The sequence below is a fragment of the Hyaloscypha bicolor genome (genome assembly GCF_002865645.1).
Source record: "Hyaloscypha bicolor E unplaced genomic scaffold K444scaffold_162, whole genome shotgun sequence".
NCBI lineage: Eukaryota > Fungi > Ascomycota > Leotiomycetes > Helotiales > Hyaloscyphaceae > Hyaloscypha > Hyaloscypha bicolor.
Genome location: NW_020194664.1, coordinates 370,642 through 395,561, shown reverse-complemented (window position 1 = coordinate 395,561; position 24,920 = coordinate 370,642). Strand labels below are relative to the sequence as shown.

At 27.8% G+C, this 24,920-nt stretch overlaps 3 protein-coding genes across 3 annotated transcripts; 2 read left to right on the top strand and 1 right to left on the bottom strand.

The window, feature by feature from the left end:
- The first annotated feature begins 12,361 nt into the window (after positions 1-12,361).
- K444DRAFT_619348 (structural toxin protein RtxA) lies at positions 12,362-13,134 on the top strand. Its single transcript, XM_024881499.1, has 2 exons — positions 12,362-12,737; positions 12,843-13,134. The coding sequence occupies exons 1-2, from the start codon at positions 12,454-12,456 to the stop codon at positions 12,895-12,897; spliced, it is 339 nt and encodes a 112-aa protein (XP_024730121.1). The 5' UTR covers positions 12,362-12,453; the 3' UTR covers positions 12,898-13,134.
- A 1,298-nt stretch (positions 13,135-14,432) lies between these two features.
- K444DRAFT_656116 (glycoside hydrolase family 95 protein) lies at positions 14,433-17,904 on the bottom strand (the record flags this gene model as incomplete). Its single annotated transcript, XM_024886062.1, has 4 exons — positions 14,433-15,913; positions 16,527-17,063; positions 17,125-17,360; positions 17,426-17,904. The coding sequence occupies 4 exons, from the start codon at positions 17,902-17,904 to the stop codon at positions 14,778-14,780; spliced, it is 2,388 nt and encodes a 795-aa protein (XP_024730120.1). The 3' UTR covers positions 14,433-14,777.
- Positions 17,905-20,296: 2,392 nt separating this feature from the next.
- Positions 20,297-22,055, top strand: K444DRAFT_646891 (glycosyl hydrolase family 43 protein; the record flags this gene model as incomplete). Its single annotated transcript, XM_024885262.1, has 4 exons — positions 20,297-20,342; positions 20,500-21,053; positions 21,106-21,284; positions 21,377-22,055. 4 exons carry the CDS (start codon positions 20,297-20,299, stop codon positions 22,053-22,055), a joined length of 1,458 nt encoding a protein of 485 aa, XP_024730119.1.
- Between the last annotated feature and the right edge of the window lie 2,865 nt (positions 22,056-24,920).

Below are 24,920 nucleotides of genomic sequence, written 5' to 3'. Positions count from 1 at the left end.
ATTATTATTATTATTATTATTATTATTATTATTATTATTATTATTATTATTATTATTATTATTATTATTATTATTATTATTATTATTATTAAAAGACTTATTATAAAAATAATAAAAATATATTTTAAAATATAGAAATATAATAAAACTAATAAGAGTTTTAATTATAATTCCTTTTTAATATTTACTAATATATAAAGCTTTTAGAAAAAGTATTAATAAAAGCTTTTTTTATTATATTAAAGAAATTAATATAAAACTACTTTTATAATAATTAATTCTTTTAATTTATATATAAAGAGGCTTATATAAATATTTATAGCTTTTTTAAAAGCTTTAACTTTTATTATTAAAATTTAAATAAATAAAATATTATTATTTTAATAATTATAATAACTAAAAACTCTAAAAGAAATATTCGAGCTTATATAAATACTAATTAATAATTTATATAAATTATAATATAGCTTTATTTTTATTTTATAAAATATTTCTTTTTATCTAATAAAATTCTTTAAATTATTAATATAAATCTAGCTATAACTTTAAAACTTATAATAATTATATTCTAAAATTGTATTTTATATATAAAAAACCCGAATATTATTTAGAGAAATATATTAAATAAATAACTAAAAAGGCTTAATTTAAATATAAAAATATTTATTAATATATATTTCGAAATTCTTATAACTTTAATAAATACTTTAATAATATTTATATATAGTATATTATTAGAATTAAAGATTTAGAAAATAATAAAAATAATAAAAATAAATTAAAAAATAATATTTTTAAAGCTTTATTAATAGAAATAAATAAAAAAAGTAATATTATTTAGATTTTTATTTTATTTTTATTAAAAGCTTTTTAGTTATTTTTATTATTCTTATTTTTATTATTTCTATAATTAATATTTTTATAAATAATATTATTTTTCTTTTTTTTTATATATTAAATAATAAATAATAAATATTTAAATATTTATAATTAATATTAGAATTTCTAAATTTTTAATTACTAGTTCTAACTAATTTTAAGCTTTATAATAAACTAATAATAGTCTTAAACTTAATAAAACTATTAAAAATTAAATTCATATCTAGTTTAATATTAGATTTATATTTTTTATTAGATCTATAATAATAAAAATACTAATTAGATAAATATAATTTTAAAATTATATTTATAAAAACTTTATTTTTATTTAATTTAGCTAATATAAATAAATTAGGAATTTATTTTTTCTTATTATATTATAAAGTTTTATATTTGAATTCTTGATTTATAATTCTTATTTTTTTAAAAGAATTAAATTACAATATTTATATTACTATTTTAGTTATTTATTTATTAATAAACTCTAAAATATATTAGAATAAATAAACTATAATATTAATATAATAGTTTTTAAATATTTTATAAAATATTATAAATAATACTAGAAATTTAAATAATTACTAAAATAATTTAACTATAATTTAAAAAATAATATTAGTTTCTATTATTTAATTATTATTAATATTTTTTATATATCTAATAAATTTATATTTTATATTATTAATAAAGGTATTTAATATTAAATTTATTAATAGCTTTAAAATATCCTAAAATAGTATTAAATTAATATTTATTTAGGCTTTTCTAATTAGATTATAATAAATATTAGAAAATAGTTTATTAATAAAAAATTTATTTAATTTATAAATATTATAAAAACTAAACTTAAAATTCTTTCTATAAAAGTTTATAATTATATTAAAATCATAAAACATTATTATAACTAAAAGTAATAAAATTAATAAAAATATTATATTTTAAATAGCTTTTAAAATTATTAATAATTCCGTAAAACCTAATAATATTATTTTAATGTTTTTAATTTATAATACTTTATTTTAAATAATTAAATATAATATTTCATTTTTAATTATATTATAATAATTAATAGTATTTAAGAAAGCAATAATAGTAATTTAGAAGCTTTAAACTAAATATTGAAATATAAATATTCTAAATATTTAAAATAGTTCTAATATTATTTATTATTAATATAGCTATAACTATTAATAGTTATATAATATTATTATATAATCTTATATTATATAAATAATTTAATAAATAAACTAGATCTTATTAGATTTAATAGATTTAGGAATTATATATTAATATTATAATATTATATTTTTTATTTCTAAATAATAATAACTTTACTAATTTAATATAATTAATATTCTATTTTACTAGTAAACTAATACTTATATTTATAAATCTTTTCTAAACTCGAATATTTTTATATAATATAAAAGAAATACTAGTTAATTCAATAATTAAAATAAGCTATATAAACTAATAATTATATATTAGCCCTATTATATAATTATATTACTTTTTATTTAATTTTTATAAATTTCTTTTATATAGGAAATATTAAAATTATTATTAATAGCTTTAAATTTAAATCTATTTTTGAATTTTATAATAAAACTAAAAGTAATACAAATATAATTTCTTTTATTATTCTTTTTATTTTACTAAAATATAATAGTAAATCCTTTTATAAAAACCCGAATATTATAATATTTTTATAAAATAATAATTGATATAAGAATTCTTATTAAATTAAAATTATTAGTTTTTTTAGAAAAAAATATATTTAAAATTATTTTTAAATATTAAATAAATATTATAATAATAAATATTATAATAATTATTAGTATAGCTATTTCTTTGGGAATTATGTATATAGTTACGGGATACGGGATACGGGATATAGGTAATGAAATATAAGTAATGAGATATGGGATACGGGATATAGTTATATAACCTTATATCCTATTAGTAACTCGACTAGTAGACTAGACTTCTTTAGGCTTAGCAGATTTAGGAATCGCATATTAATACCACGATACTATAATCCTTACTTTTGAATAATAACTTTACTAACTTATATAAATAGTATTTTATAACTATATAATAGTATTATATATTACTAGTAAACTAATACTAATTAGTTAGTACTTATAGATTAGGAAGAATTAAGCTATACTTGCCTAAGATTCGGTTACTTAGGGGCAAAGCTATTATTTCAGTTAAAGAGGAAATAACTATTAATTCTATTACCTGTAATTCGGTTATATAGGCAGGAAAGATACTTAATCTTACTAAGGCCTAATTATACTATATTAAAGGAAGGAATATCTATTAGTTCTATTACCTATAATTCGGTTATATAGGCAGGAAGGGTATTTAATCTTACTAAGTACTAAAACGGTTAGCCATTTAACTATTTCATTCTATTTCTATTTAATTCCTATAAAACCCTTTCAAAAACTACCTTCTTTTAAACTCCTGGGGCTCTTAAACTTTAGAACTATTAAGTTCTCCCAGAATCTCGATATTTTATTTCTTAAATTTCACTTTCTAAATTTCTCGTTATAAACGAAATTTTTACCTCGAATATAATACCTATTATAAACTATTTATCTTATAAACTACTTTCCTCCTTATAAACCTATTTTTCTTATAAACTATTATACCTTAAATTAGATATAAGTCTATAAAATATATAATAGTAGAATATATTATAGTAAATAATTTCTTTATTAGATTTATCTAATCCGATTACTTTATAGATAATAATAATTTCAAGGAATTAGTAAGAAAATAAAAATATAGAATTAATCTAAACTTTACTAAGGTAGACAAAATAACTAAGTTCTTGAATACTAAGCTATTTTAATATATTCTTTATAAAATAGTTAATAATAACTTTTAGAAGCTATTTAGATATAACTTTAAGAACTTTACTTATTAAGAGAACTTTAATAAATTCGAACTCCCGGAAATATTATATTTATATAAGATTCTTTAGTATAGTAATATATTTATATAATAAAATAGTAGTACTAATACTATTATAAATATCTTATATACTATTATAAAGAAGAATAAATAGTATATATAATTAAATAAGAATATATTAGTAGCTAGATTAGACCTTATTAAGGAACTAATCCTATTAGGCTTTATTATTCTTATAAAAAACAAGTATCTAAAACCTATTATTTTTAATATTTCTATATTACTATTACTTTCTTTATTATTTCCTTTACTACTATATCCTATATCTCTATTAGATTTATATACTAGTATAGAAGCTCTAGAAATAAATAATATATTTCTATTACTACTACTATTATAACTATATCCGAATAACTTCTAATTTCCTTTAATTATAAGACTTATTAGGGAAGTTACTAAGATCTATATTAAAGAATATAAGTATAATAAATCTAATAGTAATTTTAATTATAAACTTACTATTTTCCTTAATATTTACTAATATATAGAGCTTTTATAAAAGGTACTAATGCGAGCTTTTCTTACTATACTAAAGGAACTAGCTTAAGACTATTTCTATAGTAACTAGCTCTCTTAATATATATATAAAGAGGCTTGTATTAATATTTATAGCTTTTTTAAAGGCCCTGAATTTGAATATCGAAATTTAGATAAGTGAAATACTACTATATTAGCTTCTATAATAGCTAAATTTCCGGACAAGATAATATTTGAGACTATTTAACTATTAATTAATGAACTATATTAATTATAAATAGGTTTATACCTAACTTGCGAAATACCAAATTCCTCTATAATAAGATTATTACCTTTTACTAAGGCTCCCGGATATATAAATATATAATCTTAGACCCTTCTATAAATCTCGGCTAGCTTATTAATAAGCTCTAGTTATCTATTATTATATATAAAAGCAAATAATAAGCTAATCCCGAAACCTTCTTTACTAATTAATAATATTATTCTTAGAACCCTTTAAGCTATTATTCCTCTGGAAATTATTAATACGGATCCAGCCATAACTTCGAAACCCGTAATAACTATTTCAAGTCCTATAATTATAATAATTATATCCCGAAGTCGTATTTTATATATAAGAAACCCAAATACTGCTTATAGAAATATATACTAGAGAAATAAGAGGCTAAAAAGACTTGATTTAGGAATAGAAATATTTATTAGTTTAGATTCCGAAATACCTGTAACTTTAATAAATGCTTTAGTAATACTTATATATAGTATATTACTAAAGCTAAAAATAAAGAGGGTAATAAGAGTAATAAAAACGAACTAGTAAATAATGCTTTTAAGGCTTTATTAGCAAAAATAGATAAAGAAGAGAAATACTATTCAGATTTCTACTTTATTTTAGTTAAGAGCTTTTTAGCTACTTTTACTACTCCTGCTTTACTAATAACTATAACTAATATCTTTATAAATAACCTTATTTCCCTTTTCCTTATATACTAGATAATAGATAAAAACTATATCTTAGAGCCTATTAAACCCTTAATAGAAGATACTAAGACTTTTATAATTAATAGTATATTAAGATATAATACTTACTACTTTTATAATGTCGTAATTAATACCGGAGCCTCTAGATACTTAATTACTAGTTCTAACTAATTCCAAGCTCTCTAGTAAACTAATAATAGTATTAAACTTAATAAAATTACTAAAGGTTAAGTTAATATCTAGTTTAGTATTAGATCTATATCTTTTATTAGATCTATAATAGTAAGTATACTAATTAGGCAAGTATAATTCTATATTATATCTTTAAAAACTCTATTTTTACTTAGCTTAGCTAATATAGACAAGTTAGGAGTCTATTTTAATAATCTTACTAATTGTTTTATTATTTCTACCGGAAAATATATATCTATAATATAATATTTCGGATACTTTTTCCTACTTTGAAATATTATACTATAAGACTTTATTTCCGAATTCTTTATTTATAATCTCTGCTTTCTTATAGAGATTAAATTATAATTTTTATACTATTATTTTAGTTATTTATCTATTAGTAAGCTCCGAAATATACTAGAATAAGCAGGCTATAATATTAATATAGAAGCCCTTAAGTACCTTATAAAGTACTATAAATAATACCAGAAATATAGCTAATTATTTAGATAATTTAAGTTTAACCTAAGAAATAATATTAGCTTTAACTACTTTATTATTATTAATATTTTTTATATTTCTAGTAAGCCTATACTTTATATTATTAATAAAAGTACTCGATATTAAGCCGGCTAATAGCTCTAGAATATTAGTATAATATATACCTGAGATATATTTAAATAATACTAGATTAATAATTATTTAGGTTCTTTTAATTAGATTATAGCAGATATCGGAAAGCAGTTTACTAGTAAGGAATTTGCTTAGCTTATAAATACTATAGGAACTAAGATTAAGATTATTCCCATAAAAGCTTATAATTCCGTTAGAATTATAGAATGCTATTATAGCCTAATCCGATATACCTATCTTATTATTATAGCCGAAGTTAATGGAATTAATAAGGATATTATACTTTAAATAGCTTTTAAGGCTATTAATAACTTTACGGGACCTAATAGTATTATCCTAACTCTTTTAATTTATAGTATTTTATCTCGAATAACCGAATATAATACCTTATTACTTACTATATTATAGTAATTAGTAGTATTTAAGAAAGTAATAGTAAAAATTCAGAAGCTTTAAGCTAGATATTAAATTATAAATGCTTTAAATACCCGAAATAGTCCTAGTACTACTAATATTTATAAACTATCTCTAAATTCGAATGTTCTTATTTAGTATAAAGGAAATACCGGTTAATCTAATAGTTAAAATGAACTATATAAGCTAGTAGCTATTAATAGAAAGAACTATATACTAGCTTTATTATATAGTAATACTACCTTTCGTTTAACCTCTATAAAGCCCTTTTATATAGGGGATATTAAGGTTATTACTAATGGCCCCGAACCTAAACCTGTTTTCAAATCTAATAGTAAGGCCAAAGGTAATACGGGTATAATTCCTTTTACTATTTTACTAAAGTATAATAGAAGACGCCCTTATAAGACCCCGGATATTACGGTATTTCTATAGGATAATAAACTATACGAGAATTCCTATTAAGTTAAAGTTACTAGCCTTCTAAAAAAGGATATATTTGAGGTTACTTTTAGATTTCAGGTACTAAAGGAAATATATATTTTTAATTCCCGGTTTATTAATAAGATCAAGAATAAAAATATAGAGAAAGAGCTTAAGAAGTCGAGACTAGTTATTTAAACTTATAATAATAGTAAGAAATATATAATATTAATATAATTATTTACTATCTAATATATTAGTCAGAGAATTATTCTTAGTATTATTACTATAATAATAAATATTACGGAATTATATTTATATAATATCTCGCAAGCTTATATATAATTAATAATCTTACTTAATTATAATTTCTATATTAACTCATCTTATAAACTTACTAGAGAGCTAAATCTAAAGAATAATTCTGTTCTAAAGGTTATAAAACTACTATATAGTATACCGGAAGCTAGGAATTACTAGTTTAAGACTTACTATTCCTACTATATTAATAAGCTCTCTATAAAATAGTCGACTTATAATCTTTACCTATTCTATAACAAGTAACTCTTTGGAATTATTAGTCTTTAAACTAATAATACCTTATTTATTAGAACTAATAATTTTATAAAGGCAGAGTAACTAAAGCTCTATAAGGCTAAGTTCTTAGCTAAGAAATATAAATTCCTTACTTTTAATTATAATCTCAAATTTAATAAAGGTATTATTTATGCGAATACTACTAGAATTATTCTTATATAGGAATACTAGTATAAGAACCTCCGAATCGTTTCTATGAAAAATACTACTACTATAAGTAGTAGGAGTACTATTCGTTAAAATCTCTCTATTAAGAACTAATATATTATCTAATATATAAGAGAAATATATATTATATTAGTTTATTAACTAAAAGCTTTATATAATCTATTAATTACTACTTAAGCTATTAAACCCTCGGAAACTAATATAAAGGTACTTAATAAGTGTATTTAATAGCAAATTGAGAATACTACTAGAGGACTGAGATTTGTAAAGCTAGTAAAGAAGTCCTTATATTTAATTATTTTTACGAATACTTTATTTATAAATAATAGAGATTTCTTTTCCCAAATCAGATATATTCTAGTTCTAGTAAATAGAACTAGATATACTAATATATTACTAGTTCTTTACTAAATACAAGAGAGTTACTAGAAGCGTTCTAGCTTCGGAACTTTATAGTATAGTTTATGATTTTAATATAGGTACTTTAGTTAAATCTATAATTAATAAAATACTAGAAATAGAACTATTATTAGTTATTTATACGAATTCGAAGTTATTATATAAATGCCTTATTAAATTGGGTATTACTTAAGAGAAACGCCTAATAATTAATATAATATACCTCTGCCAGGTATATAAATAATAAGAAATTACAGAAGTCAAGTAAATTAAGGGAGAATCAAATCCTGCCGATTTCATAACGAAATTAAAGCTAATAAATACCCTCAAGCGCCTAATTAATACGAATACTATATAATTAGATATAGAGAAATAGGTCGAGTATAAATAGAGTAGAAAATAGATATATAAAATAGGAGGATATTATAGGAGGGGAAGTTATATATAAAAGGCCGCGGCCTTTAGTATATAACCAAAACCTTAGAAGTAATATGGATATATAGAGTATTTGAGAAATCTGGTACTAGGCCAGATTAGGGAATTTGTATATAATTAGAGAGAGATACTATTTTTCGCGTTTTTAGAGAGTTTCTAGTATTAGTATAGTTATTTCTTTAGGAGTTATATATATAATTACAGGATACGGGATACGGGATATAGGTAATAGAATATAGGTAATGAAATATGAGATACGGGATATAGTTATATAACCTCGTATCCTATTAGTAACTCGACTAGTAGACTAGACTCCTTTAGGCTTAGCAAATTTAGGGATTATATATTAATACTATAATACTATAATCCTTACTTCTAAATAATAACTTTACTAACTTATATAAATAGTATTCTATAATTATATAATAGTACTATATATTACTAGTAAACTAATAATAATAAATATTATAATAATAAATATTATAATAATAAATATTATAATAATAAATATTATAATAATAAATATTATAATAATAAATATTATAATATTATTAAAAAACTAAATTTAAAAAATAATTCTATTATATTAATAAGCTTTCTATAAAATAGTTAATTTATAATTCTTGTTTTTTTATAATAAATAATTCTTTAGAATTATTAGTTTTTAAACTAATAATAGTTTATTTATTAGAATTAATAATTTTATAAAAATAAAATAATTAAAGCTTTAAAAAACTAAATTCTTAACTAAAAAATATAAATATTTTATTTTTAATTATAATTTCAAGTTTAATAAAAAAACTATTTATATAAATATTATTAGAATTATTTTTATATAGAAATATTAAAATTAAAATTAATATATTATAGTAGTCTATTAATTAGAAGCTTTATATATAATTTATTATTTATTATTTAAGCTATTAAACTTTTGAAAACTAATATAAAAATATTTAATAAATATATTTAATAATAAATTATAAATATTATTAAAGAATTAAAATTCTTAAAACTAGTAAAAAGGCTTTTTTTCTAAATTAAATATATTCTAGTTCTAATAAATAAAACTAAATATATTAATATTATTTACTAATTCTTTATTAAATATAAGATAATTACTAGAATTATTCTAATTTTAGAACTTTATATATTATTTATAGCTTTAATATAAGTGCTTTAATTAAATTTATAATTAATAAAATATTAGAAAAAGAATTATTACTAGTAATTTAGATAAACTTAAAGTTATTATATAAATACTTTATTAAATTAAATACTATTTAAGAGAAATATCTAATAATTAATATAATATATTTTTATTAAATATATATTATATAATAATATTATATATTACTAGTAAACTAATACTATAATATACTCTTTTAGCTAATTATAATAAACTTATAATTAAATTAGTTTTAGAATAATTTATAATTATAATTATAGCTTATAAAAATTATAATTATAATTAAAATTAAATAAATTCTTAATAAAATATATATAAAATATAATTAAAGGCTTTTAAAGAAACTATTTATAAAATAAAAAGTTATATATATTTTATATTTAAAAAAATAATAATATTAAAAATTGAAAAAAAGATTATTTAATAAAAAAAGACTTTATTTATATATTTATTGAATTAATATTTATAAATAAAGAAAAAAGTAATATAATAAATCAAGATCTAATTTATGATTTAGCTAAAAGCTTATATAATATATTTTCTTAAATTAATAGAATAATTATATATTATTTATAGAACTTAAATACTTTAAAAAAATATAGTTTTATTTCTTTTATTTTCTTTTCTTTAAAGAATTCCATTCAATTAATTAAATTACAAGTTTTCTTTATATAAAAACCTGGTTTATATTATTTACAAATTATAATTTAAAGACTATAATATTAAAATTTAGTAATAAATAGCTTAAAATTATAAAACTTTTTTTATTTATAATTCTCGAGTTTTAAAACTTATTTCTTATTTTTTATTCCTATAAAATAATATATAAATAAAACTAATTCTAAGAATTGATTTTAATAAAGAATTATTTAGTTTTTTCTTTCTAAAACTAGAAATATAAAGAAAATCTTTATATATTTTCTAGTATTTAATTAAATATATAAAATTCTTTATTTAATTAAAAAATATAATTTTATATAATTCATATAATTCTAATTATAAGCTTTATTTAAAATAGGAAACTAGATCTATAATATTTAATATCTATTTATATATTATTATATATATTTATTATAACTTTCTTTTAATTTTTTAATTTTTAATTTTATTTATTTTTACTTTTATATTCATATATATAAATAAGAATTAAAAATTAAAAAACTAATATTTTAAATAATAATAATTAGTTAAAAAGAAATAGAATTAAATATAAATATAAATAGTTTTTAATAAAATAATAAAAATTAGATTTTGTAATAGTATTAATTAAATAAAAAGGCTTGAATTATATATTTATAATATAAACCAAATAAAATATACTAAATTAATTACTATTTTATAATAGCAAATAGCTTATATATATCCCTTCATTTATTGAGATATTACTATATTAGTAGCTATATATAAATATCCCTAATTCGGCCAAAATATAATTCAAATTAGGGATATTTATATACGGCCGCTAATATAGCAATGTCTCAGTAAATAAAGAAATAGCCTTAAATTCTCTAAATTATATATATTAAACTCTTATAATATTTAAACTAATTTTAGTTAATATATTAAATAAATAAAATAGAATAAAATAGTAAATTCTATTTATCTTTTATTTATATTTTATTTAAGCTATTTATAAATAATATAAATAAATATCTATATAATAGTTATATATAATAGACTAGCCTAATTAGATAAGCCTTTTATCTAGTATTATTCTAATATTAAGTTTTTATCTAATTAGATAATAGTATTATTTTATAAATAAGCTAAAAATTAAAAAGAAATCGAGATTCTAAAAAATATAATTAGTTTATTATTATAAAAAATTAATATTTAGCTAGTTTTATATAAGTTCTAGTTTATTTTTACTAGAGCTATTTAATTAATATCTTTTTTAAATAATTATTATTATTATTATATAATAGCTATTTATTACTATTTAGATTTTTAGAATATTATATTATTTATATTCTATTTATATTATTTATAAATATTTATAAATAATATAAGTAATATAAATAGTTCTTTAATATACTAATTTTAGCTATATAGGATAATCTAGCTATATAGAGTATTCTAGCCATATTAGATATTCCAGTTATATAGAATATTCTAAGTATATAAGATATTCCAGCTATATAGAGTATTCTAGCTAGACAGGGTATTAAGCTAGTATATAGCTCTATGGCATTCGGTTCCAGGGCTTACTAAGCCTATTAGGGGCCTCAGGCCCCTAATTTCATCAGGTCATCAGGGGGGTGGCTATCACATGACTGGTTTCACATAACCAGCCAGCGCTTCAGTGGTTTTAGCTAGTATTCCCCTCCTTTTATCCTCTCCTTCTCCCCTTCTCTCTCCTTCTTGCCCCTAGCTTAGTATTTTCAATACATGAGATTCTTGGATCTTTGAGCCTTGGTCATTGCTTCGATCCCGCCGTCACAGATTTCGTATTTTGCGTTTTGCGTTTTGCACTAGCACATGTGATCCTTACTTCCTTCTGTACTTACGGCTTTCCGTAGGGGTAGTCTTAGCGAGATGCGCCCACCTGATCACGCATATGTGCATAGTTGACTCTTCCCGCGCACCGTATGATTCAATTCAAAGCCAAGAATTTCACCACAGCACGCCACACCACTGCACTCATCACCTAGCCAAACAATTACTGATACGACCTATTCCTCGGCTGTCCAAGAACAATCGCCATGTCCACTGTTACACGCTTCAAGCTTATCTTCTTCGTCCCGCCATCTGCCCTCGCAGCTTGCAAGTCCGCCATCTTTGGCGCCGGGGCAGGACGTTATCCCGGACCAGGAAACTACACGGAATGCTGCTGGGTTTCTTTGGGCACTGGCCAATTCCGCCCTGGCGGATCTGCGAATCCGAATATTGGGAAAGTGAGCGAACTTGAAGAGGTCCAGGAGGCTAGGGTGGAAACACTTTGCTTGGGTGAGGATGTGGTGAAGAAGGCCGTTGAGGCGTTGAAGAAGTAGGTTCTGAAGGATTTCTACTGGTTTTAACTGCCCCAGTTCAATCCAAACCTAGTTTGGCGTGCAACTGGTAAAGCGCGGGGCTGGGCTAATGGCCCTTCTAGTGCTCATCCATACGAGGAGCCTGCATATGAAGTGCTCAAATTAGAGAATTTCTAAATTTCAAAAGCAGCATACCTACCGAGGGAAGTAAAAAAATATCTAAAGCATTCCTGCATTCTTCTGCCGTATCACGTCAAGGGTTGAAGGCAATGTTCGGGACCGAATAATGGTACTGGCACTGGTATTGCTGTAAATAAAGACAGGGGTAGTTTATTGAAACAAAAAATCGGAATGTATAAGTAAATTCGAATTGTTCACGCCCGTTCGTCAATACGAGCGATTTGGGAATCGGGCGCTATCGGGGCTAAGCGAGGGGCCCGATTGCTCAATCGTCTACTTAAGCGAGCCCCGGTTCATAAATCCGAGGTCGGATACGAGCGAATTTTGAAAATATTATAATATTTTCAAATTAATAAATTAATAAAATTCTATTAGTAGGATCTGTTAAAAATAATTTAGTTAATAATACTATTTAAGTAATTTTAGCTAAAGCCTTTTATTAGAACTATATATAATTTTAATTATAAAATAGTTTTTTAAAATATATAATTATATAAATCTTTTTATCTTTAATAGAATTTAATCTAGGTAATATTCATTTAAGTTTCTTATAAGTATTAATGCTTTTTATTTAATTAAAATTTGGCCTTTGTGTTTTATTAGAAAGTTATATATTATTTTAAAATTGGGCCTTTTTATTAGCGAATCGGGCCCCTCGCTTAGCCCCAATAGTACCCGATTCCCAAATCGCTCGTATTAACGAACGGGCGTGAACAGAATAAGCAAGTCAAGTAGTCTAGTAAAAGAAGGTATATGAAAGAGCACCGTTTCGAGAGGCAGTATAATGGCATATCTTCTTTTTTTTTTAAAAAAAAAAAGAACTTTAAATCTTTATTAAATAATATATATATATATTAAGGGATTTTATAATTTATTTTAATAAGAATATAAGAATAGCTTAAATTCAATAGTTAATTCAATTACCTTAGAGATAAGTATTTAAAGTTACTTAGTTATTAAAAATAATAATAGAAATATAAATAAATATTAAATATCGAATATTATTTATATTATAAGCTATTATAAGCTATTACAAGCTATTACAAGCTATTGAAATCTTATAATAATAATAATAAAGTAATAAAATAAGGCTTAAAAATTAAAAATTTCGATATTTTAAGAATTTAAAGCTAAGGAAAAAAGAAGTAAGATATAGTAATAAATAAATAAATATAACTAAAACTATTAAAATACCAAACTTAATTTAAAATCCGAGCCTGATTTGAATTATAGTTTGAAATCTTAGCTTGAAACCTTAACTAAAACCAACTTATAATACTTATATAATACTAGCTATTATAAGTCTTTTATTTAAAGAAGTTTCTTTAAACTTTATAAAAGAAATTAATATTAATAATTTTTATATTTTAGTAATTTTATTACTTTATTAATTATTAAGAAATATCTTATAAATATAATAGATTTAATTTATTTAATTTATAATAATTTTACTTTTATATTATTATATATTTTGTATTAAGCAAATAATTATTAAAATTAATATATATTAAAATATCTAATATATAAGAGGTATAAATTAAGAGAAGGCTTATATGACTCTATAGCTGAGCTAATCTAGTGCGAAAGGTCACCTGAATGGCAACTAGCAGAGTCTTTGAAAATTTGCGCGGGTATAAATAATGAATAAACTTCTCAAGTTGAGCCAGTGCAAGAGCTATAAATTTGATTCGCTTAGACGAAAGGCCAGACAGGATCACTTCACTCCCTAGGATGAACGAGAAGTTCATGCGAGGAAGTCAATGAAAAGCAGGAGACATATTAGTTATAGTGGCTAGAGGAGCAAAACCCCGAAAATAAAAGATCAGGTACAACAAAGATACAGAAAACCCTTTAATCCCGAAGCAAAAAGCTGAACCTTACACCGGACGAATAGTGTAGACCCCCCCAGCCGTTGCGGTAATTGGTGTGGAGTATATAGCCCCGTTAATAGAAAAGGCCTTGCCAGCCTGAAGACAGATCGCAAGCGTGCCGCCAATTTTTGACGTGATGGTTGCACTTGTGAGTGCCATACCAGACCAGGTAATGTCCACAACGAAGTTTCCGCGCGCCACGAGACCTTTGACGCTTCCCGTAGGTACTGCGGATGGAAGAGCTGGAAGAAGATGCACTACTTGGTGGCTTTGAAGAAGCATTTCCGCAATCGCAGACACGAAACCAAAGTTACCGTCGATCTGGAATGCAGTCCCTGGACCCGTATCGGTGTTCCATAGGTTGTTGGTGGGGAATTTCTGCAGGAAGGATATTGCATTGCTCCATGCTGTATCGGCTTCGAACAGTCTAGCATATAGGTTGATGGCCCAGGTGCGAGACCAGCCTGTGCTTCCCGAACCGTGGCTCATTCGGTTGTCAACAAGAGCTTTGGCAGCGGCTGCGAGACTTGAGGACTTCAGAGGAGTCATCTGAGATCCGGGGAAGAGACCAAAAATAGGGCTCATATGACGATGTCCCGGAGAAGTCTCGGCATACTCGTTGCGCCATTCCAGAATCTGACCCTTTGACCCAATTTGTGGTGGCTTGATCTTTGAAAGATAGTTTTTGGTGTTTGTGAGGTTACTATCTGTAATTCCCAAGACATTACAAGTTTGAATGACGGCGTTGAGGAGTTCGTATAATATCGAGTTGTCCATAGTCGGGGCGATGTCTATAGCCTCGCTCTTACCGGCCGTTTCCATGTTCGAAGGGACAACAAAGGAATTTTCAGGAGAAAGCGACGGACCGGTACTCCAGGATCCATTGTGCGTGAAGAGGTAGCAATAGTAGAAGTTGGCGGCACTTTGGAGTACCGGCCAAGCACGATTTTGCAAAAAGGACTTATCGCCGGTGAATCGATAGTGCTCCATAAGATGGAGAGACAACCAAGCTCCACCCATAGGCCACATCATGTATGGAGTTCCGTAATCTGTGGGAGCAGCGTCACCCCAGAGATCAATATTGTGGTGTAATACGAAGCCGCCGTTTGTGCATCCGTACATGTTTGTTGCCATCTCCATTCCTCGGCAGGCTCGGCAAAAATTCCTTAATTTCCGGTATCGATAGGTATCGATGCCAGAATCGTAAGGTATCGATAGTATCGATAGTAGTATCGATTCCCCGAACCCAATTCCCCCCTTTAATTGCAATTAACTTTAGAACCACTTCTCTTATAAGAAAACTTTTGGTAGCGCAAATATTCTACTTGATTTAGGCTTTCTATTTAGCTACTTGTCTTATATTTTAGACCAAAACTTATCTCAATGCGGCTATTTTAAGTAAAAATGAGCTTTTGAGATTTTCGTGAGGCTCGCTTATATATTTAGCGTCTTGATAAGAAATACGAATACGGGGCTTAATTCTCCGAATACGAGGGCTATTTTAAATTTAAGATATTATTAACTTTTATTAATAATAGTAAGTATTTCTTTTAATAGAAAGACTAGAAATTAAAGGAATTATATAATAATACATTATTATATAATTTAAATAATAAAAGAAAGAGTTAATTTTTGGGGTAAGAATCGATTCTGGTATCGATACTATCGATTCCTTGCGATACCTGAAAAATACCTCTACTATCGATACCGGTATCGATGCCTCAGGTATTTTTGCCGAGCCTGTTCCTCGGGCACGCGCTACATCAAGAAGGTCAAAGAGAGCTGCATGTGTCTCCTGAAGATTAGTAACCTCTGCTGGCCAGTAATTCATTTCGATATTAATGTTGATAGTGTATTTGCTCTGCCAAGGGGGGCTGAAGTCTTTGTTCCAAATGCCCTGTAGGTTTGCCGCCAGAGACTTCGAACCACCAGTATCCCTGGAGGAAGACACCAAAAGGTAGCGACCAAAATTGAACATCAGCGTGGCCAGTTGAGGGTCATTGTTGGGACTCCCCTTGTAGTTTGTGATAGGTGTGTCGGTCGGTTGATTTCCTGCGGAGCCAGAAGAACCCAGGTCGAGGCTCATGCGTCCGATCAGTGCCGTGTTGTCTGAAATTGCTGCACTTCGTACTTCATTATAGCCCGACGTCACGGCTGCATCCAATTTGCGCTTTAGCTCCACTTCCCAAGCGGTCTGGCTTGAGTATCGATATGATGTTTCGGCGTCGAAAAAGAGATCAACAATTGTAGCACTGGTTACGGAAATCGACTTTCCATCGCTGCTAACAGTACCTACCAAGAGTTAACGGATACTTGCAAGTTACGATTCAGCAAATTAGGTTTGGAGACCTACCATCGTGGTTGACAACTCTTGCTTCGGAAGAGAACGTGATTGCCCCGCTCGACTGACCACTGTTGCCTTTTAGAATAATAGAGTTGGTCCCAACTATGCTACTACTACTATTCGAATGTTGATCAAGGACCCATTTGCTGCGAGACAAGGAGACTTTGACATTGAGCTTTTTAGCTTGGCTAGAGGAGAGTCGGACAGCCAACACGCCAGCCGGGTAACTTGCAATGTATTCACGGCTAATGTTTGGAATTAACACATATAAGGGGAGAGTTTCAAGGAAAAACAGCCGAGGAAGACTTGCGTATAGTTGACACCTGCGTAATTGTACGTGACGAATGCAGTACCTTCATAAGTATCTAGGTACCGGGTATAGGACGACATTCCAGAACTCGAATGCTCGAATTCCAGAGACAGATTTCCGAGAGGTTGGTATCCCTGTGGCGAGGTTGGGTTGCCTGCCATATTTGCGAGAACAGACTGGCCTGCTGCAGTAAGATTACCGGATGAGAGCAGTGAACGGATGCTTGGCAAGGCACCTAGTGCCTTTGGATTCACACGGTTTCGCCAAGGCCCGCTCCAGATGGAGTTCTCATTCAAGGATACCAGCTCAGAGGCGCCCCCCCAAACCGTTCCAGCCACTCTGCCATTTCCGATAGGTACGCTAGATGCGAAATCCGAAGCCGGGGAAGTGTACCATGTAAATCGTGAGGCATCCCACTGCCCTTTTGCAGCCGATGGAAAAGCCAACAGGAAGGCATATAAAATTATGCTGCTCAACATAGTGAAACAATAATGGAACCACTAAAACATAATAACCCGGGAAGCAGCAACTTCGGACTCCAGAAATGCAGAAGGATAGCAGGTTTTTATGAACCTTTCTTTGGAACGGAACAAAAGCCAAGGAAAGGGTGATTGGGGACGGCTAAAGACCCTTGGTTTAGGATAAATATCACACAGGATTACGGAGGTACAGCCCATAATGATAATAATAGCGCTAGCAGGGGTCCGAACTTTTCAACCTGGTATCGCAAAAACTTGAAAAAAATGTACTACTACCATACGGTACTGTTATGGATATTTACAGCGTTTAAATGAACTTTTTATGTTTTGTGTAGCAAAAGTTGTCAAGTGTTGAAATTACGAGTTTTCTGTTGACCCCTGCTAGCGCTATTACTATCATTATGGGCTGTACCTCGGTAGCAGATAGTGACGGTGGAGTGTCTTGAAACTTAAAATCTCCTTTGGTAGGCAGACGATTTCGGAATCTGAGCTTTCAGGCCTGTAGCTTCCCCGCAGTCGATTTGGAGCTATACTATAGCAACAAAATACAGTGGAGGAATAATTGAGTCCAGTCGATCGGTTTTATTTTCCATGCCTTTTAATCCTGCACTAGCAGCGGAGGAGGCATATCTCGTATTAGATTCGTGGGTATTGAAAAGTCGATTTCGAGTTTGAGTCCGATGGTGCGGTTAAGATTAAAGTGCAGTTGCCGTAAGCGAAGCGATTGGTGACGGCCATCTGAATTTAGGCTGCTGTAATGCCACGCAGATGCGCTCCAAACAGTGACGTTGCAAGAAGCCACGTTTTGAAGACCCCGCTATAAAGCATTCGGAATATCTAGCCCCAACCGCAACGGAGAAGATCTTATTTAATAAAACTTCTTTAAATTATTGTTGTTTTCATTCTTTGGGAATCTCAAACGGAAGTTTCATACTTAGTTTGTCGGTGCCTGGACTGTTAATTTAATTCTAGCGGTGGATCTTGCGATATATTACTGCATCCATGTTTAATGGTCATATGAAGCCTCGTCAGGGGCTTGAAAAGACTGGCCAAAACACGAGAACTTTTTAAAGGTTTTATTCAGAATTAATCTGGGGTTTTTCGTTGAAAATTTGATGGAATTCTTGAACTAGGTGCTGGCTTACTCGCTTAGTACAGTGCCGTGAAACACCAGCGTGAGATGCTAATATAGCGTCGCGTCCCCTCAGCTGTGCACCCTCTCCAGCGCTCACTTGATTTCGTGAACTTACTTTAACAACTTCTATACCACGAAATTAAATAGAATCAAATTTTATATAATTATAGTAACTATATAGGTCCAGTATATTCCTAGTTCTATTACAGTTTAAATTTATAATTGAGAAGTTATATATAAATCACTACTGGTTAAAAGAATTGCTGCAGAGTGCAGCCGAGAACCCAAGTTCACACCAAAAGTCGACCCTTTCAAGATTACCTATATAAAAGTACTTGCTTTGTTATAAATATCCTGAAGCTTATATTAAAAATATAACTTTACCTTTTCTGCTAAATGATTTAGATCATTGATTCTATAGGTATTTCTAATCACGATAATTAATTGTGTTTATTTCTCGCCCCAATATTGGATAGCTCGGCTAACCGCGACCCGTGCCTCAATTCCTTCGCCCACAAGTAACTTAGTAAAAAGTAATGATTTTGAAATGTTTTTGCTAGGCATACACAAACTTTACCAAAAATCGTCCAAAATGCGGTTTTCTAGATTCTAAACTATTACCTCTCTATAGAAAAGCCTCCGCACTTAATAGAATATTATTTATATATAGAATTACCTTCTCTTATACAACAAAATTTAAAGTAATGAATAGTGGATTAAACGTCGAAAAACTGCGGTTACATGTATTTTTGAGCGATTTTGAGGGGTCAGAGGCATTGCGAGCGCACGAATACTAAAAATCGAAGAGATTTCAAATACTTAATAAATTAACATTTACGTATTTATAACTTATGAGACTTAAGGTATAGAATAATTAGAATATGCGCTTTTGTCTTTTAAACTCAGATTTATATTCAAATACGTTGTTATTTAGAAATCAAAGTAAATAAGGAGAGTAAAGCATGTGCAGAGGATTGGCCGTGAACGGCGCTAAATTAGCGGATTCATGCCGGTTTTTTACCGCACTGTAGCGGGGTAGTTCTAGCTATTGCGCCTGTGCCAACGCCCTATAACGAGGTTTAATACCAATCAGTTTGGCGTCGCCGCTCCGGCGCACCGACTATTATCCGTATTATTAAAGCCTGTTGGGAAAAAGCAAGTAGGGAATGTTGGGGGGAGGAGCGGCGGGGTTTGGTTTTCCCCCAAATCAATATCATGCTATCAATGCTTGGTTTCATGGTTGTGCGAAAATTCACCATGGTCATAATAAGTTGTGTCCGGATGTTTGATCCCTGGGATACAAGTTAAACAGTCATTGTCGAGTTTCACACTCCTGCATTCAGTCTCTGAAGAGCGACAGACTATTAATAGGACTCTTCTGGCTACTAGTTTTTTGATTCTCGCCATTATGCTGTTTCTACGAATTCTTTCTGTCTGCTATGCCAGCTATCTACCCGCAGTGGTAGCACAATCGACCTTCACCAACCCTCTCATCTACTCGGACTTCCCTGATAACGATGTTTCCAAAGGCCCTGATGGCGACTACTATTTCTCAGCATCAAGTTTTCAATTCTCACCCGGAGCGCCAATCCTCAAATCCCTGGATCTCGTCAACTGGGAACTAATTGGTCATTCCGTACCATCTGTCGCAGCTTTTGGAAGCACCTTCGAGATGCAAGATACTCCGGCATATGTGTCAGGTGTTTGGGCTTCTACCATGCGGTATCGCGCGAGCAAGGGCAAGTGGTATTGGTACGGCTGCATCGGCTTTTCCAAAACTTACGTTTATACCGCCACCTCAGTTACAGGCCCCTGGGCACAGGCAGGAACGATCAGTCATTGCTTTTATGACTGCGGTCTCCTAATTGATGATGACGATACGATGTATATCGTTTACGGCCAGACCAACATTAGTATAGCCACATTGTCTTCCGATGGGCTGGGCATAACGAAAACAGCACAATTGTTTTCCGGCCCTGGCGGCGCCAGCGAGGAGGGATCACGATTGTACAAGGTTAGGATTCTCGGTCTCTACAAGATTAGACCCTGTGACTAACAATTTAAAGATAAATGGGTTTTACTACGTTCTTGGTGATAGACCCAGTGGCACTACCTATGTCTGGAGATCCTCCTCCATCTATGGAACCTGGACGTATCAAACGCTCCAGACTGGGGTTTCTTCACCTATTCCCGGTGGTGGACTCATTGACCAGGGCAGTTTTGTTCAAGCACCCAACGGCGACTGGTACTTCATGTCTTGCACGACCCGGCTGGTCGAATCCCTATTCTTGCACCGATTACATGGAGTAACAATTGGCCAACTCTAACAATTCCAAGCAATAAATGGGCGGTTTCCTATCCTTTCCCTGGAACATCAGCTGCGCCGCTGCCAGCCCGGAACGGTACTGACGCTTTCTCCGGCACCTCGCCTGGCCCAGGGTGGGAATGGAATTTTGCTCCCGACACCACCAAATTCTCCATCAACAATAGTCTGACCCTCTACATGGCCACGGTAACCAATGACCTATACAAGTCACGAAACACCCTCACACACCGTACTGACGGTGGCTCTCCAATCGGAACCGTGGAAATTGACTTTTCTGGTATGGCTGACGGCGACTCATGTGGCCTTGCGGCTTTCCGGGACTCCACTGCGTGGATTGGTGTTACCCGTAGTGGTAGTACATACAACCTCGTCCAAGTGTCGGGTGCTACTCAAGACTCAAGCAACAAGTGGGCCACAACGAGCACTGGGAATACTATAGCCAGCAAATCTATCTCTGTTAGCAGGATTTATCTACGAGTCTCTATGGATGTTCGACCAAATGGCGCCAAGTCGGCTACATTCTCTTATTCTACTAATGGTTCGAGCTTTACATCATTTGGCTCAATATTCACATTAAATAGCACTTGGCAATACTTCACGGGCTATCGCTATGGAATTTTCAATTTTGCTACAAAAACCTTAGGCGGTTTTATTAAAGTTATTTCATTTACAACAAGCGGAAGTAGCTAGAGTAGTGGACGAATTAATTAATTACTGTTAAGAAAATCTAAGAGCATTATTAACTTATTAAAAATATTAGTAAATACTAGTAATATTTCAAATAATATATATTAAAAAAAAGGCAATTACATTTTTTTTCATTTAAACTTATTAATATTAATTAATTAATATATAATTCTCACTTTTCATCACTTTTCACTTATTAAGAAAAAATTATACTAAGAAATAAATGAAATTTTAAATTTTATAAAAATAAATTAATATTTTAAAATTATATTTCAATTACCTCAGGTCATCCAGTCGTGATCGGATCCCCAGGACAAGAATAACCGTCGACTTCGACTGCCGCCCGCTCTTGGAGGAGGCACCGTCCCAATTGCCAGTGGCATTGGAATCATTTTCGATAAGACAGGCAGCCAAGCCGTTGCTCCTCCTGTAGGGCTGGATTTTAGGTGGTAAAGGGCCAAACTGCAAAACTGCAGAATAACAAACCACCAAAACCGCGAAAACCGCGAAATCAAAACCACGAATTGCATGTTACTTAAAATTAGGTATAAAATTACACTGAAATTATACTTAGACTTGTACTTACTATTGATAAGGAGCTCCTTATGTATTGCAGTGAGCTGCCCCACAGGGAGCTGCCCACGCTCCCTCTTCCCAAGAGAGCTCTTTATATATTGTAGTAAGCTGGCCCCTAGAGAGCTCTATATATATTGCAATACGCTGTTCCTAGGGAGTTACCCTCTATCTCTCCCAGAGAGCTCTTTATATATTGCAGTGAGCTGCCTCGCATAAAGCTGCCTTCCAAGAAGCTACCCCTCCAAGGCCCCCCAGAAGCTGTTTCCCTGGTACTATTCCCCAGGGAGCTATACTCCAGAGAATTCTTTATATATTGCAGCGAGCTATCCCCCAGAGAAAAGGTATAAGAGGGAGGAAGATAATATAGATTTGGTAAGGTGTGCCTCAAGAATATATAAGGCTCCATGGTTGCCTGAGGCACCCTAGCTCTTACCTAGCGAGCTGCCTCTCAGGGAGCTATCTGGGAGCCCCCTCCCCCCAGGAAGCTCTTTATACATTGCAGTGAGCTGTCCCTAGGGAGCTCTTTATATATAATACATAAAGAGCTTCTTGGGAAATACTATAGAAATCAGTGAGAGTGGGTTTCGGTCTAGCTGTATCGGGAAGTCACGTGTTATAGTATACGAAATATTATACTATTAACTATAATAATTATTCTATTTCTAATTAATTATTAAACTATTATAATTTATATAAGTATATATAATTAATTAATTTATATACTATTATATATAATTTATTTTTCTAATTATTATTTTTTTATTATTATATTAGTATTAGCCTTATTTTATATATTTTATTAAATTACTAATTTCTCTTTTAACTTTTTTCTCTTTTATTTATTCGATTTTTTAATATTAGATTTCTTATAATAATTCTTTAATTATACTATTTCTTTAATTATATTATTAATAGAGTTTTTAAATATAATTAGTTTATTCTTAAATTCCTTTATTTTTATTAAATAATCTTTAGATTTATTAAAATCTATATAAAATCTAGTATTATAAAAGAGTTAAATAATTATATTTCTTTTTATATTTTATAAGGATTTGAGTATATTAAAAATAATATAAATACTTATAATTCTTTTTTTAGAAATAGTTTACTTTTTTATATAATTAAATTATTTTTTTATTATATTAATATATAGCTTTGTTTTTTCTTTAATAATATTTTAAAAAGATTATTAATATATATATTTAATAATTAAATAAGCTAATATATTTAGAAGAAATTATTCTAATATTTATTTAAAATATTATATGTTTTATAAAAAGCTATATAATTTATAATTAAAAGTAATAATTTTTTTTAAAAAAATACTTGTATTTAATATAAGCTTTCTTATTTATAAATCGGAAAAAGAATTCTTTATTATTATAAGTAAATTAATTAAATTATATAATAATATCTAAATAATTCCCTTTTTTCTTTTTATTATTTAATATATTATAGAAAATAATTTCAGTTTTAATTTATATATAATATTAAAGTTATTTAATATTTTATTTAATATTATTTTATTTCTGTTATTATTATATATATAGCTATCTAGAAACTTAAATAAAACAAACATTTTATAATAATAGAAATAAAGTAATAAAACGAGGCTTAAAGATTAATAATTTCTTATATTTTAAGAATTTAAAACTAAAGAGAAAAAGTGAGATATAGTAGTAAATAAATAGATATAGCTAAAACTATTAAAATACCGAGCTTTAAAAGCAAGCTTGATTTGAATTATTGTTTAGAATCTTAACTAAAACTAATTATATAATACTAGCTATTATATATTTTATCTAAATTAAATATTATATAAAATAAGTATTTATTTTCTGGGTCTTTTAAAAGTATTATTAAAAGCTATTAAATAGTATTAAGAAATTTCTTAATATATTACTTATATTTTACTAAAAGCTTAATTATTTATAATATAATTTACTTTTAGGAAATATTATTATATTATTAAAAAATAAAGACTATAGAATATTTAGAATATATTTTACTAAAAATTTAAATAATATTTTTAATAAATTAGTAATATTTAATTAGCTTATTTTTATTTTTTTTAGCTTTAAATTTCTTTATTAAATTTTTTTTTAATTTTAGATTAATATAAAACCTTATAATTATATATAATTTATAATTCTTTAGATATATTAAATATTATTTTCTAGGTTTTAATTTAATTACTAATAATTAATTTTAATATAATAAAATATAATAAATATATATAATAATATATAAATAAATATTAGATATTATAGATCTAATTTTCTATTTTAAATA

Coding starts and splice junctions, on each gene's coding strand:
- K444DRAFT_619348 (XM_024881499.1), top strand. CDS start 12,454: ATGTCCACTGTTACACGCTTCAAGCTTATCTTCTTCGTCCCGCCATCT. Junction 12,738..12,842: donor GCCGTTGAGGCGTTGAAGAA/GTAGGTTCTGAA, acceptor TGGCCCTTCTAG/TGCTCATCCATACGAGGAGC.